General features: G+C 41.5%; 1 protein-coding gene across 1 annotated transcript in view; it reads right to left on the reverse strand.

Annotated features, from left to right (window-relative positions):
• LOC141110032 (alcohol dehydrogenase class-3) overlaps nucleotides 1-17,276 on the reverse strand; it is a 40,204-nt gene that overhangs the window by 13,307 nt on the left and 9,621 nt on the right. Inside the window, exons 5-8 of the mRNA XM_073601279.1 lie at nucleotides 14,980-15,199; nucleotides 14,417-14,677; nucleotides 10,552-10,687; nucleotides 751-889 (exon numbers count right to left, since the gene is read on the reverse strand). Coding sequence (XP_073457380.1) covers nucleotides 751-889; nucleotides 10,552-10,687; nucleotides 14,417-14,677; nucleotides 14,980-15,199 — 756 coding nt within the window. The remainder of the gene's footprint in view (nucleotides 1-750; nucleotides 890-10,551; nucleotides 10,688-14,416; nucleotides 14,678-14,979; nucleotides 15,200-17,276) is intronic.

Genomic DNA, 17,276 nt, shown 5'->3' on the forward strand with positions numbered 1-17,276 from the left:
TCCTTTATTCCAGCACTAAAGCCTCTTTAGCATTTAACAAGCTTGGGAGTGTCAAATGCACCATTTCCTTTAATTGCATATCAGTATGCACCTAAAAGTGTATGTCCTGGCATTATTCGAAATGTATCCCTAAACCTCCTTCCCCACCTCTAGAGCAGGTTTTCTTTTTACTTTGTTCCTGTAGAGAAACCGCTTTCATTACTACCTGCGATATCACCAGGCTTGTAATATTAAAGACTGTGTCTAGAATTAAAAGAAAAGCTACAGCCTAATCTGCAATAGTCATCTATAATTACAACTGTTGCCTGTAGAACTTTTGTGCCACAAGATAGACTCACTCCACCAGATTGGCACCCAGCATCATTTAACCTGGAAGAATGAGGCAGCAGAATGAGTGCCATGGGCATGTCATCTAAGCGGGTGTCACCTTGGCTCCCTTCATTTACAGTGCTGCTAAAATCATTAGATTACTGCCACTCTCTGCATCATCAGCCAACCACCCAGGCCACATCACATGACCGGCCTAAAGATATCTGAAAACATTCCTGGCACTATCTTGGGGGAAACAATCAGTTTAGGCAAATCATCCAGATATTAGTTTGTTTCCAGATTAGATGGCTGGGCTTGTATGTACAGTAACTGTCAAAACTTGCCTGAAGACATATTCTACTCTTCAGACTGGCCAACAGATCTCATGTCTACAGGAACGTCAATGGATGTCAGTATTTAAAATGTATGAAATAAACCAACCTTTTTCCAGTGTGCATCAGTTCGAAGGCTTCATTAATAGCAGCGAAAGGCAAAGTGTGTGTTACAAATTCGTCAACTTTCATTTTTTTTGCCATGTATTCAGAGACCAGCTTAGGAACACTATCCACACTCTTCCAACCTAAAAAAAAAAAAAAGTTATTATGGACAGGTGATATCGCTTGTGTGATAATAAAAAAAATGGCTATTATACAAGCACATGTCGATTTTTTTTTTTTTCCAAAATAATTTTTCTCCAACCCAAAATTTAACATGTTAGCAGTTACCGCAAAGGCAATTTTTTTTTTTTTTTTAAATCCTGTTGGTGTTGTCATTATTGCCTTTGGTGGTAGTATTATAACAAACTAAAGAGCAACTGAAATGCCCAAAAAGGCAGACAGATTGCAAAGAACTAGTCACAAACATTGCTTGTGGTCTCATTACAGCTGATCTTGTTCCATTACTTACTTAGGCTTCATGTACACTGGCAGCCCCTAAGAGTTTTAGGCATTTAAAAATTCATTTATTTATTTTTAAGCCAAAGCTCCTAAAGTCAACTCCATAACAGCCTATGTATCCATGTACACATAGACTTTTAGCAGTGTGTAGGAGCTGGCGTGTGAGCTTCAACCTCTCTCTTCTGAACGCAGAAGAATCATGTTCAGGATAGGAACGTTTTGACCGCTGGCTTCGCAAAAACAAAAACCGTGACACGTTTTTGCCAAGTTTTGCATTTTCCCACAATCGCAGTAAATGTAGACCAGTATACATGAAGCCCAACCATCCTTTTTCTCTGCATTGCATCTCCGTGTGGTGTCAGCGTTGTGGTAAAGGCAGGGTTTTGGTTTCTCATAAGAGCACACAGGGGGCGCAAACCTGTAGTGCATTAGGAGCTCTAAGGAAAAAGATGCATCCAGGAAACACATCAGTTTGCCAATATCGCCGACTGCTCTTCATCTGATGCCACGTTGATTGACCAGAGTGTCATGCGTATTGCTTGTGTCATTTGAGTACTCATTTGGCTGGTTTCCTTTAATAAACCTTGGGTAATGCACTAGGTGTTTGCACCCCAATTTGTTATTTGCAGTTTCTCGTTAGATTCCCCTGCAAGAGGTGGGCTGCACCACTGAAACCTTTGCCTTTGAGATTGCATAGACCATGCGTCTATTCCTGACTGGTAACTGGCCTTTTGAGTGCTCGTGAAATAGTTTGTTCTTTTGCCTTCTCATATCAAAGCTTAGCAAGGAGTACAGCAAGACCCCTTTCACACTGGGGCGCTTTAGCGTTAAAAATAGCGCCTACAAAGCGCCCTGAAACAGCTGCTGCAGTCTCTCCAATGTGAAAGCCTCGAGGGCTTTCACACTGGAGCTGTGCGCTGGCAGGACGCTGAAAAAAGTCCTGCTAGCAGCATCTTTGGAGCGGTGTATACACCGCTCCTCCCCGTCGAAATTAAATGGGGCAGGGCGGCTATACTGCTGGCATAGCGCTGCTGCAGCTGCGCTTTGCGGGCGGTTTTAACCCTTTTTCGGCTGCTAGCGGGGGTTAAAACCACCCCGCTAGCGGCCGAATAGCGCCGCTAAAACTAGCGCCGTTTTACCACCGATGCTGTCCCCGCCCCAGTGTGAAAGGGGCCTTAGAAGCAAAACAGGATTTTTAACTTACCTGTAAAATACATTTCCTTGAGTACATCACAGGATAGTTCATTCTTAGACCACTGGGTTATGCTCCACCTATAAGTGATTGGACACTGGCAAATAGCAAATCTTTACGCTGCTCAACATAACCTTTCCTAATCCCAGCATTGCCTCAATTTTATCAGCAAGCAGTATCAGAGAAAAACAAGTAGGGAAGGACCTACTAGCAATGGCTAACAGTCTCAACAGAACCAGTTCTTTTAACCACTCCTGGACCGCCGCATGCCGATATACATCCTAACTTTGAAAAGGAATATCATTGTTATGGCAGCAGCAGCTATCTGCCATAACCCCAGTATCCTCTTTTTCGGACGGCGGTCCGGTTTCAGATAATAGCGGTCTCTGCGGCAGATTTTCGGCAAGATCACTTTTATCGGAGGCGGGAGAGGGAGCCCCGTCCTCCTGCCGAGATCCAGTGCCCTCCGCCGCTAACCGGAGCCGTCGGCAGCGGCGATCGGATCCTCTCACGTCAGTGGCAGGGAGACTAGCGAGGGGAATATGGCCCCCACCCGTCTCCATACCATTGCAAGGCGGAAGCGACGTTAAAAAGTCACTTCCGCCCATAGCTCTTAAAAGGGCCATTTTTTGTAAATTTTGTAAATATGAGATCTGAGGTCTTTTTGACCACAGATCTCATATTTAAGAGGTCCTGTCATGCTTTTTATCTATTACAATGGATGTTTACAATAATAGGAATAAAAGTGACTTTTTTTTTTAAAAAACAGTGTAAAAATAAAAAATGGTAAAATAAACATTTTTTTTTAAATGCGCCCCATCGAGCTCGCCTGCAGAAGCGAACGTATACGTGAGCAGCGCCTGCATATGAAAACGGTGTTCAAACCACACGTGAGGTATCGTTGCGATCGGTAGAGCAAGAGCAATAATTCTAGCCCTAGACCCTCTCTGTAACTCAAAACATGCAACCTGTAGAAATTTTTTAAACGTCGCCTATGGAGATTTTTAAGGGTAAAAGTTTGTCGCCATTCCATGAGCAGGCACAATTTTGAAGCGTGATATGTTGGGTATCAATTTACTTGGCATAAGGGGCGTGGCGACCGGGCTCTAAGAAGGACGCCTGAGAAAGGAGCTCCGTCCACCGCTGGAGAGTATCCGTCCTCATCTGAGCCCACCGGCTCCATCCACGGTCATCCAACCTCCACACTGCCTCCCAAGGCGCAGAAAGAACCCGCCGCAGCAGCCCACAAAGCTGGATTTCTTCATGGCGCGCCAGCAAGGACTCCAACAAAATGGCGCCGGCGCCCGGGAGCAAAGGCCGGACCGCAAGCCCGCAACGGACACGGGGGACAGCCTTCTACACCCTCCGCAGCGCACACATATTACGAATCCTCCTCCGGTGCATCCAGCCCATCCACCAGAAGCCCGGCAAAGCAGAGGAAGCACTCCCCAACACGGCCACAGCATGCTGCCACCTCACCAGATACACCCTCCACTGATCCCATAGCAGCTTTCCCCACATCAGACAAACCCATCTCTGACACTATGCTGAAAGAGATGTTGCTGTCCCTAAGATCCTCACTGCAAGCCGACCTGATCACAGCGATTAACAAGTGTCAGAGGGAAGTTCAGGCTGTGGGAAACAGGGTGGATAGAATGGAAAGTAAGATGATGAATATGCGTCTTCCTACAACATTCTAGTTGAAGCACATACTGCTCAGGGAGAAGAAATCGCATGGATAAGGGACAAAAATCACAGATTTGGAGGACAAATCCAGGAGGAATAACCTCAAAATTAGAGGCATCCCAGAATCTGTCCCACCCAATCAACTCCTACAGTATGCCCAGACCCTATTCCAGACTCTGGTCCCAACAGACCTCATAGTGGACAGAATCCATAGGCTCCCAAAACCTTCCTTCCCCCCTGATGAAACACCAAGGGATGTATTATTAAGGGTACACTACTACCACGTGAAGGAACAGGTCCTACAAGTGTCACGTAAACCAGACAGCATACCTACCCAATATGCCACTATACGTCTCCCTCCTGATCTTTCCAGACACGCGCTACAACTTCACCGCAATCTGGCGACAATCACCAAGGCTCTACGAAACCAGAAAAATTCTCCACAGATGGAAATACCCTGCAACTCTCTCCATAACGCATTATGGAACCACCATTTCCATGAACACGCTAGAAGAGGGAGTCATAGCCCTCCGGAATTGAGATATTCTCCCAGATCAGGCACCGCATCAGCCATCTACATTGCGACCACACCAGGTCCCCAACGAATGGCAAGTGGTATCACACAAAACGCGCAACCAAGAAAAAACACCGGTGGTAGCTCACAACCAAACATTGGAAACCACTAGACTCTCCGGTCACAGGAGTCAACGAGTTTTTCTCCTTTTACCCTCCTAACGCAGATAGCAGTTATGTCTGCACCAGGATTCGTTCCAAGATCCATTTCTTATGTTCTTTTCGTTAACTTTACCTATTTTTTATTCCTTTTGTTCCTTGTTTAATGCATACAGCACAGCCCGCAGCTATGAATATTCCTCCATCGGAGAAGACAAGTTGCAACTTTCCATACAGCGATAGTCCACACAAAGCACCGAGGATCACAGTGAGTACCCACACAATCTATCCACCCAGCAAAGCACACTTAAATCAACATGACGATTACCTGCATATCGATCAATGCTAGGTGATTAAACCACCCAACCAAACAATTCTCACTGTGGAAAGAAGCCTGTAAAACAGAGAGCAGATATACTTTCAGTACATGAAACCCACTTTCAAGTAGATAAGACACCACAATGTTCACATAAAAAGACTACCCACATGTGTTTATGGTGTCCACTCCCAACCACAAAAAGGGAGGGGTAATGTTAGGCCTCAAGAACTCACTTTCTTTTCAGCACAAGGAGACGTATGCTGACAGCAGTGGCAGATAACTCATTGTCACGGGTACGGAACTCTCAACCAAACACACTGGTAACACTCTATGCTTCGAACACACGCCAACTTCAATTTATAAAGTCATCAAAAAAGCCAAACAAATGAGATACGGGAAACTCCTGATCTGCGGTGACATTAATCTAACACCAGATCCAAAAATGGACAGCACCTCAAGTAAACCCAGTGGCACAGCATCCTTTCGCAAACTGCTACACACGGAAGACCTATTTGATGCTTGGAGATGTATCCAAGCAAACGAAAGAGACTACACCTGTTTCTCCCATAGGCACTACTCATATTCACGTATAGATATGTATTTCACTGATAAATGGCTGCTGCAACAAATATCAGATGCTAAAATCTACGATATCACATGGTCAGACCATGTTGTGATAGCTCTATCTATAAACGAACAGGGTGTCTCCCCTTCCTCCCCCATCTGGCGCAACGTTAGGCTGTTACAAGAACACCAAACCCAAAAAAATGATCTCTCAACATATTTAAGAATTTTTCTTCAATAATACATCCGTAAACGACCCATATACACTTTGGAATGCCCACTGCAGAAACCTTTAAACAATCACCCACCGACATTTTAATTACCAAACTCTCATCACTTAGAGAGCCTAAGAGAACATTTATCCCAACAATACGATAGACACCTCAGAAGGCTGCAACTTACTTAATATGCCAATGCTAATAGAGCAGGCAAATACCTAGCCAACAGAATTAAAGCGGCACATATCAAATCCAAGATAGCACACTGATACACCCCACCTTACAACACAAAATTACCAACCCGCAAGACATAGCGAATCACTTAGCCAAATACTACAGTGTGCTATACAACCTAAATAATGACACGTCGACACCACAACCGACCACGGAAAAGATACAACAATTCTTACAAAACATTCACCTCCCATCTCTCACAAACACCCAAATAAAAGAACTAAATGCACCACTCACAAATCAAGAAATAGAAACAGTTACAGCCACATTACCGAATGGAAAATCACCAGGACCTGATGGGTTCTCCAATTATTATTTTAAAACATTCAAAACACATTATCTCCATACTTGCAAACGGTATTTACTAAGGCAATGGAAACATCATCTTTCCCCCAAGAGATGCTGAGAGCTCACATTGTAACCTTACCCAAATCGGGAAAAGAACCCACCACACCAGCAAATTTCAGACCAATATCCCTTCTCAACACAGACATTAAAATCTATGCAAAACTATTAGCCAAAAGACTGATGAACATCATTCCCTCCATTATTCAGCACGACCAGATGGGATTTGTGAAGGGGAGGCAAACCTCAGACGCTACGAGAAGAATAATAAATGTTATGCATTATGCTGAGCAAAATCGGACACCTTCTCTGTTGCTATCTATAGACGCAGAGAAGGCCTTCGATAGAGTCCACTGGACATATATGGAAATGGTACTATCCAAATTTGGATTCAAAGGACCTATATTGTCAGCAATACTAGCACTATACTCATGCCCATCAGCACAAGTGTACACCTCCGGCCTACTGTCCAAACCCTATAACATAACAAATGGGATCCGCCAAGGATGCCCCTTATCGTATATTTAACTTAATGATAGAGCCATTAGCAGAATCCATTAGAGCACATGCCTCAATCACAGGCTTCCAAATAGGCTCCCAGATGCATACCATAAATTTATTTGCGGATGACGTCATCCTTCTGTTAACCAACCCGCTAACGTCACTAAAACAGGCCCACGATATCCTAAAGACCTTTGGGGAGGTTTCATATTACAAGGTAAACTACGCAAAATCTAATTCTCAGCATGGGAGTGCCACCAAGCACCCGATCCATATTACAAAATAACCTTCCGTATACATGGAGCACAAAAGGCATTACGTACCTTGGGATTACACTGACTAACACAACTGCCTCACTAATCAGTGCCAATCTCAAACCTCTAATAACCAAAATAGAAACGCAATTGCACAATATCTCAAAGAAAGAATTATCCTGGCTAGGAAGGATAGCGGCCTTCAAAATGTCAATTTTACCTTGAATATTATTCATATTCCTTACATTACCAATCCACATACCCCCCTGTTACATAACAAAACTAGCTAACCTCCTCTGGAAATTCACTTGGCAAGGGAAAAAAGCCTGATGTCCTAGAATCACTCTTACACCACACAAAAAGGTTGGGGGGGCTGGCCTAGTGGACCTGGAAGACTACCTATAGGCAGTCAGGCTAGATCACCTCAAATTCTGGTTCCGTGACAAGGACATACCGCTATGGGTAGACATTGAAAAATCAAGAACCCCAACTACCGACCTTAAATCGTTTATACTGGGAGACGTTTGGACTCCATGGAATATTAGAAACCTTCCTCCTCCAATACAAATGTCGATACAAGCATGGAGACGCATTCTAAAACAAACCCACGCTGACACATGTGCAATAGACTACAAATTACCCACTGAACTATTAGAAGCCAACATCCCCATACTATCGGTAAAACCACTCTTAAAACACGGGATTCTACACATACAAGACCTCCTCATCGACAACAAACCCAAATCATTGGAACAAATTTTGACAGAGTACAAATTTCCAAGCAACACAACTTTTACACGAATCATACACTTCCTGAAGGTACATACGCTACAAAACTATAACAGCACAGACCGTAGCACGGCACTTTTACAATAACACACGTCCCAATGTTAAGAGAATAACCTTATTCTACAATCTAGCCCAGGATAAACATGTCTTTAAAAAATCCACCACAATCTGGAAATGGGAAAGAGAACTGGGTACCACTTTTTCAGACACTCAATGGCTAAATGCTCTCAAAGAAATCCATAAATCCTCCCATTGTGTCAAACACTGGAAAATGACAATAAAACTAATAAATAGATGGCATTACACACCATTTAGGTTAGCTAAATATTATCCAGACAAAATCGCCACTATGCTGGCGGAACTGCGGTTACATAGGAAATTTGCTACATACATTATGGGAATGCCCAAGTATAAAAAGCTTATGGAACCAAATCTTTAAAATAATATCCTCTATTACGGGAAACATAACCACCACTAACCCGGCACTTGCAATCCTCCATATAGGAATAGAAAAATTCCCTCCCCAATTCAGATCTGTTATATCTCACATTCTACTCAAAACACGTAACCTAATACTCCGCAAATGGAAAGACAACTCATGCACAAACTCTTCGGATGTAATAAAACATGTCCAACGTAACCATACCTTTGAACACCTCATTGCTATCAACGCTATGCACTGTGAAACGTTTGATAAAAACTGGTTAATATGGTCGGAGAACTATTGTAACATATGATATGTAACTATCAACCACATTACCAAATATTTAATGTGTGCAATGACCTTTGTTCATTTATTTTTGTATTGTCTATTACCTAGTTAATAACTATAAAATCAATAAAAAAAAAAAAAAATTTTACTCGGCGTAACATTATCTTTTACAATCTAAAAAAAAAAAAAAAAAAAAAAAAGAATACTTTATTAATCCCAAAGGGAAATGTTCACTCATTTTTCTCCAATATTGCTTGCTGACAAAACTAATGGCCCGTACACATGATCCGAATATCGTACGAAAACGGTCAACCGAGGAAGAATCATACGATTTTCGGATCGTGTGTACACTACTTTCAACACCCGATCATGACAGTTCATTAGAAATTATTCGAATGGACATGCATGAAAATTTTCCTCGTACGATTCCAGATCGTACGATTTTCATTTAGTCAGTATAGTTGTCGTTCGAAAATACAATACAAATACATTACAACACATGACATCACTTCTGATTTTTTTTTCTGTCGTACAAGAATTTGTGACCTTATCTACCTATTCAATTTCTACTTGCGACTATTAAGCGAAAACTGTCGTACGATATTCGGATCGTGTGTACGGGCCATAAAGCAATGCTGGGATTGGAAAAGGTTATGCCAAGTGGTGTCAAGCTTTGTCGTTTGCCAGTGTCCAATCACCTGGAGGTGGATCAGAACACAATAGTCCAAGAATTGTCTCTTGTGTCCTGTAATGTTTGTTTAAGAATAGTATCATCATCAAGTTGCGCAAGGCTAGCAGTCAAAAGCCAAAATACCAAATACCAAAAAAAAAAAAACAAAAAACAAAAAAACAAAAAACAAAAGCAAGTAGTAGAGGGTACTACTTAGACACAGTTAACATTTCAAAATGTTCCCTATAACGAACTTACTGGCCCATGGAGTCCTGGGGATACCTTCCCTACTACTGTCAATTCTTCTTAGGGCCAGGGATCCCCTGCTCCACCATCTTGGATATGGAAGCTATCTGTGGCTTCATGATTCATGGCTGGCTCCCCAGCAAGACTGGTCCTGCAGCCTCCAAAAATGCGCAACGCTATTTTAGAAGGCTGCAACCCAATTTAAAGGTCATCCTTGCCTAAGCGAGGATTAAGGAAGTGGGAGTGGGTACCTCTCACAGAAAGGTACACAAACTCTGCAATCTTATAGGGAGGCAAAGGGGAAAATAGGATGAGTGGTACTTTCATTTTTAAGTGAAGGTCTGCTTTAAGTCACTGATTTATGGAGAACACTTTAATGTCATGAGATAGTCCTACTACAGGGTTTATTGTCATGGATAATCTGTACAAGGTTTAAAAAGTTTTAAAGTTTTAGTATAGCTTTTTTTTTTTTTTTTTTAAGTATAAGCTAATATTGCTCCAAATTAAGTTCTCTATAGCTTTCTTGGCACAACTGTAAAGTAGATGATTTTTTATGGACTTGGACTAGGTTCTATTGCTACACATTTGGAAGAGAAAACATCCATATTAAAAAGCAGGTATTTTTAAAATGTTGTAGAACCTTTCTTTTTTTTTTACTCCTGCTAGAAGCAAACAAAAGTGCTTTGCTCTGGACCTTTATTTCAGAGTGATAGTGTTGCATGTTTCCCAGTATCAAGTGTTTCTTGTTTACAGTGTCCTGATGCCAAGGACACAAATCTCAAAGGAACGCCACATAGGAATATAAACTCTGATGTAGACAAATGTTTTTCTGTAGTTTAAAACAGAATGTATTCCAAATATACCCAACAGAGAAAATAAAATCTAAGATCTCTTAACCTCGGATTGCTAAAAACTAAATTGGTAATGTAGTATGTTGGCCTTACCCCCGAAAGCAGTTCCTTTCCATGTACGTCCAGTGACCAGCTGGAACGGGCGTGTTGCGATTTCCTGGCCAGATGCTGCCACACCCACAATGACACTTACACCCCAGCCTTTATGGCAGGCCTCCAAGGCAGCACGCTTAAAATAAATAAATAATAATTTGCTGTATGTTAAACGTAACACACTGGTTTTGAACAAAGGTTTGCAACTAAATAAAATAAGCTCAACATGAGGAAAAGAAAGAAAATTAGTCAATTATGTGCTGCAATCAGTAAACATACTTTGAAGCAGTATTAAACCCCCAAAAAACTACATTTATTGCAGCTTAACAAGCCTTAGATGTGATGGCTGCATTGCTTTTATTTTTTTAGGGCTTTTTCCTGTTACCTGATGATTTGGCCAGTAACACATTCTTGTCTTAGGGTGTGTCCACTCTGGATTGGAAGAGCAATTGAGACACCCTTTGATAGCAGCATTATCAGTCTGGGGAGAGGGTAGTGTTTGAAGTACAAACACATTTAGATAGACTTAACTAAAAAACAAAAAATACAGCACAAAACCTGGCAATACTTTACAGCCAAGGAAGTGGTCATCTCGGCCTAGGTTTGACCTGCAATGGCCACATCATTGATTATGACACCAGTCATGTGATGGCTTGACAGTTCGGTTGACAGCAAAAATGCTTGCGACAGTTAACATTTGAAGCATGCCTTGACCATAACGGTTCTAAGATTAAGTTAAGCGGAACTAAACCTTCCAGTATACTCACCTCCATCTTCCAGTGATGTGGCTGTTACACTCATTGCCAGCCGCTGTCATCTTCTCCCCAGTGTCAGTTTTTCGGCATCTTGACTGGCCAGCAGAGGATGACGTCATCCCACACGTGTACACGGGAGTCAGTCATATTGGCGCAGCTGTTCGGCTGTGCCAGGAATGCATGTTTGCTGTGCATACTCAGCGTACATTCCGTAGAATACTGCGAGTCGGTGGGGAGGTTTGTATTATTGCAAAAGAGACACAAGCATGTCACTTCTGTAATAAAAAGCCGCCTGCTTGCAGTTTTATAAACACTTGAGTTTAGCTAAATTTGGCTTTAAATTCAAACTCCAGCTGACACAATTTAGGCAGTTACAGCAAAAGCTCCCCCCCCCCTTTGGAATAAAAACCGACCATTGTAAGCACCTCTGTCAGAAAAAGATAGTTTTGCTTCAGTCATCTGCCACTTTTGACTGAGAGATTGGTCTATTAACCCCTTCACAACCAAGCTACAGCCAAAAGATGGCTACAGCACAGGCCTTAATTGCCGGGAGGGCATCCATGTACGTCCTCTCGTGCACGAACTGCCTGCGTGCCCCCAGCAGGGCACGGCACGCTCTGATCAGCTACGCAAGTTTACGAGACTCGGCTGATCATAGATCGGAGTAAGGGGCCGATCCCGACACCTTACCACGTGATCAACTGTCAGCCAATGACAGCAAGCAAAGAAAAGTCCAGATCACCGGCATCTATCAGAGGGACATTGGTCCCAAACAGAGAGCCACTGCCACCTCATCTGTGCCCACCAGTTCCACCCCATCAGTGCAGCCTCATCTGTGCCCAATGAAAGAAAAGGAAAAAAACAAAAAAAAACAAAAAAACCTGTTTGCAAACTTTTATAACTATGAAAACTGTTTTCCTCAAACTTTTTGGTCATTTTTTGTTTAGCAAAAAATAAAAACCCCAGTAGTGATTAAATACCACCAAAAGAAAGCTCTATTTGTGTGAAAAAAAAAAAAATGTCATAGGGGTATAGCGTAGCATGACCACACAATTGTCAAAGAGTGACAGCGCTGAAAGCTGAAAATTTGGCCTGGGCAGGAAGGGGGTTTAAGTGCCCAGTAGGCAAGTGGTTAAAGAAAGTTGAAAAAATAGACTGCTTACTGGCCCAATCACCAGGGAAAAAAATAAAAATTAAAACAAACACATAGGAGGAAAAAAGTGAATGCAGCCATCATCCAAGAATTAGTAAGGTGCAATATACTACACTTTTGTTTTTGGGCTTAAGACTGCAGCTTACTTTTCTGTGCACACACACTATATATGTATGGGCAACACTAAGTCACTTCTGATGAGTTACAGTCACTCTGTACTGCCAGGAGAGTATTAGGGGTTGCATATTAAATAATCCCTTCAGGCAGATATGGCTAGAGTTTATACGCCATCTTGCTAACAAAAAATATGGTCATAAAAATCTGCGATGATTTATAGTAAAATAGGGCGTAAAGCAAGAAAAAATTCTGGGATAGCTTAAACACTTATGTATACTGCGGTGGGGTGGTGCATGCAGGCACAATGTACGGCATGTGCGTGCTCCGAGTTTAGGAGTGCACGGTGTGCCTATGCGAAGGAGTACAGTCATCCTGCCACATAGGATCTGTGCTGGAATGTAAACAGCTTCACACTTGCATCATAAAGAAGAGTGCGAGCAGGCAGGTAGGTCAATTTTATTTCAGAAAAGACATTGCATGTCTCTTTTGCAACAAAGAGCTTGCCTGCACATAGGTTTCTGAAATGGAGACTTTAGTTCTGCTTTTAACCACTTGAGCTTCAGAAGGGGTTATCTCCTTCATGACCAGACCATTTTTTGCCATTCAGCACTGCGCTAATTTAACTCACAATTACATGGTCATGCAACACTGTACACCTAATGACATTTTTATCATTTATTTCCCACAAATAGAGCTCTCTTTTGGTGGTATTTGATAATCACTGGGTTTTTAATTTTTTTGCAATAAAAAAAAACGAAAGAAAGGTTGCAACAAAAAAAAAAAAAAAAAAAAAAAAAAAAAAAAACACCCCACAGACGATATTTTCTACTTTCTCATAACACATATCCAATCATCATAAATTTAGGCCAAAATGTATTCTGCTACATGTCTTTGGTAAAAAAAATCCCAATAAATGTATATTAGTGTGTGTGAAATTTATAGAGTCTACAAACTATGGTATATGTATTTGAAAAATTGATCAGTCTTGATGTACTGACTCATTTCTTGAGGCCCTAAAATGCCATGACAGTACAAACTCCTCCCAAATGACCCCTTTTTGGAAAATAGTCAGGCATTTAGTAAGAGGCATGGTGAGTTTTTGTCCCAATTATTATTATTATTTTTTTTTAACTGAAGAAATCAAATACATCTTTTTTTACCTAAAATTATGATGAAATTTGATTTTATTGTACAGGTATATGTTTTATGACAAAGTAGAAAATATTTTTTCTGCGACATTTTCGTCTTTATGCTTTTATATATCACAAAAAAAAAAAAAAAAAACCCACCGGTGATTTGTGGAGAAAAAAAAAAAAATAAAAATAATTTGTGTATAGTATTGCAAAACCACACAATTGGCAGTTAAGGTTGCACAGCGCTAAATAGCAAAAAAATAGCCTGGTCATAAAGGAGGTAAAACCTTCCGGCGCTCAAGTGGTTAAAAGCAGAACTAAAGTCTCCATTTCAGAAACTATGTGCAGGCAAGCTCTTTATGGCAGAAGAGACATGCACAATGTCTCACCTGCCTGCTCGCAGTCTTCTTTATAATGCACACTGTGCTGTACATGTGAAGCTGTTTACATTCCGGCACAGATCCTGCGTGGCAGGATGACTAAACACTTGCGCATGTGCAAAAGTGACATCAACCTGCACTGGCCAATGAAGACAGCCTCACCCCAGCACCCGGAAGATGCTGGCAACAGCAAAAGGCGTTGGGCCACTGAAAGAGGTAAGCATTGTGGACTTTAGTTCCTCTTATTCTGTGTAGAATGCTTTTAATTCTGTTCTAAATCTATGCAGAATATACTGAACAATACTTATGTAAGCGACATATAATTACCATAACTCCCACATTTCCAATGCATTCAAAGGAATAGTCCACTCCTCCTTCAGTTAGTTCCACCAGAACCTCCTGGATGGGCTTACTGTAATCTGTAGGGCTGATGCTCTCGGTGGCTCCAAACTCAGCAGCCTTGGCAAACTTCTCTTTGTTGATGTCGATCCCAATAATGCGCTTGGCACCAGCTACTTTGCATCCCATGATCACTGCAAGACCAACAGCTCCTAGGCCAAACACCGCACATGTAGATCCTGGCTCCACCTGATATTAGGTATAAGTGAAAATGTCGTTTTTTTTTCCCAGAACAATGCAGAAACATGACAAACATCGACACCTCATACAAGGATTATTGACATTTAGCATAAACCTAGTCCTCTGCTAAATGCAAACTTAATAAAATGGTACACCTAAAAACATTTAAGAGGTTAAGCCCCCCCCCCCCCCCCCCATGCTACACTTTACACTATTCAGTGCAAAAACTCAGTTAGGTCACTGATCATTTTACACACCAACATAAATGACAGACTCAAAGGTTCCTGGCACTACCGCATAAATCTGCTTACCTTGGCAGTGTTCAGAGCTGCTCCGTATCCAGTTGAAACACCACAGCCCAGCAGACAGACCTTGTCCAAAGGAGCAGAGTCCTCTATCTTGGCAACAGAGATGTCAGCAACCACAGTGTATTCAGAAAAGGTGCTGGTGCCCATGAAGTGGAAAATCTGCTTCCCCTTGCAGGTAAATCGGCTGGTACCATCAGGCATTAGTCCCTGACCTTGGGTAACCCTGTCACAGAAATAGCAATGAGTTCTACTTTAGACTCACAAGCCTGAATATATACAGTACACTAGATACATAAAGAACTTAAAAGAGAACTCTGCTTTAGTAGGGGAAAAAAAAAAATACAATTGTGACAAGTCATATTTTAAAATTGATTATAAAAATTATTTTTTTCAATTTGCAGCCCTGTAATTTTCTGTAAAACGCAATGCAATATGGCTGAAAATTGAAAAGGAAAGGTAATTTATAATACCCCACTGAAAACGTAATTTCCTGCTTGAGTAATTGGCTTACTGATTTTCCCAGAAGTTTGCACTAAGATACAAAATCAGCTTTTTGGCATCCCATGCAACAAAAAAAAAAAAAAAAAAATAATAATAATTTTTGGTGTGATACTTCCAAGGTAAATCATGTCTAAAGGAATGCTGACCCCGCCACTTTCCTCATTAGGAGCCCTGCAGGTGAAGCAGCTGCTAAAAAAAAAAAAAAAAAAAAAAAAAAAAAAAAAAAAAAAAAAATCCACTCCCAATCACATTCATTTTGCACATGGACACAGAAAAACAGCTATTTCTTCTTCAGAAAAAAAAAAAAAAAAAGGGTAGTAATCTGCAAAGTTTGTTAACCACTTAAGGACTGCCGCACGCCTATGTACGTCCAAACTTTGAACGGGGATATCGTTTTAATGGCAGCAGCTAGCTGCCATAACCCCGGTATCCCCGTTTTCATGCGGCGGTCGGCTTTCAGATAAAAGTGGTCCCTGCGGCGGATTCGCCGCGAGATCACTTTTATCGGTGGCGGGAGAGGGGGCCCCCCCTCCCGCCGCGATCTGGTGCACTCCGCCGCTTAACGGAGCCGTCGGTAGCGGCGGAGGCGATCGCGTCCTATCCTGTGGTGTGTCTGGAGACGAGTGAGGCTAAGATGGCGCCCACTCGTCTCCATGACACTGCTGGGCGAAAGCGACGTCAAAACGTCACTTCCGCCCACGCCTCTTAAAAAAAAGGCACATTTTTTCAAATGTCATTTCTAAAAATGACTTTTTTTTTTTTTTTATTGCATTTTAGTGTAAATATGAGATCTGAGGTCTTTTTGAGGTCCTGCAATGCTTTTTTCTATTACAAGGGATGTTTACATTCCTTGTAATAGGAATAAAAGTGACACCATTTTTTTTTTTTTTTTAAACCGTGTAAAAATAAAGTATTGTAAAATAAAAAAAAAAAAAAATTTAAACCCCCCCATCCCGACGAGCTCGCGCGCAGAAGCAAACGCATACGCGAGTAGCGCCCGCATATGAAAACGGTGGTCAAACCACACATGTGAGGTATTGCAGCGACCGGTAGAGCGAGAGCAATAATTCTAGCCCTAGACCTCCTCTGTACCGCAAAATATGCAACCTGTAGAATTTTTTTTAAACGTCGCCTATGGAGATTTTTGAGGGTAAAAGTTTGATGCCATTCCACGAGCGTGCGCAATTTTTAAATCCAAAACGATGCTGGTCCTTAAGTGGTTAAAATCCTTGTAATAATGTACATCGATCAACCAGAGAGGAATGTTTTTTTTTTCTTAACAAAAGCGAAGTTACTCTTTAAAGTATCTCTAAGCAAAACTCCTTTTTAGTTTTGGATTAAGTGTGTATGTGTTAGAGCCTCTGTCAAGATTTCTTTTAATTTAAGTTTTCTATGCTGGGAGCAGGAGATGTACTCTTCTACTCTATCCAAAACTAACAGTTTTCAGGAAACAAACACTTTAAAGAGAATTATGTATCAACACAGCTGCATAAATATGAGATGTTTATATGGAACATGGAGGCTATTACAGGGGGAAAAAAAAAAAAAAGGGCAACCTACAACATGCCCATGTTGTGCACAAGAAATCGTTTGTGTTGCTGCACACGTGCTTTCAGACCAACAACATACATAAATGCTATTAAAAGTTATCCCCAGAAATTGAAACACAGTCTACAAGCCAGTTCCAAACAGGAAGTCTTTTTGTCCAACCAGTAACTGTTTTTATTTCACCACTGATTACGAAATATGCTATAATTCAAAATATTCAGTAGAACCAAAGCTTGCTACACTGGGAGCAG

Source organism: Aquarana catesbeiana, linkage group LG01 (genome assembly GCF_042186555.1).
Source record: "Aquarana catesbeiana isolate 2022-GZ linkage group LG01, ASM4218655v1, whole genome shotgun sequence".
In the NCBI taxonomy this organism is placed as follows: domain Eukaryota; kingdom Metazoa; phylum Chordata; class Amphibia; order Anura; family Ranidae; genus Aquarana; species Aquarana catesbeiana.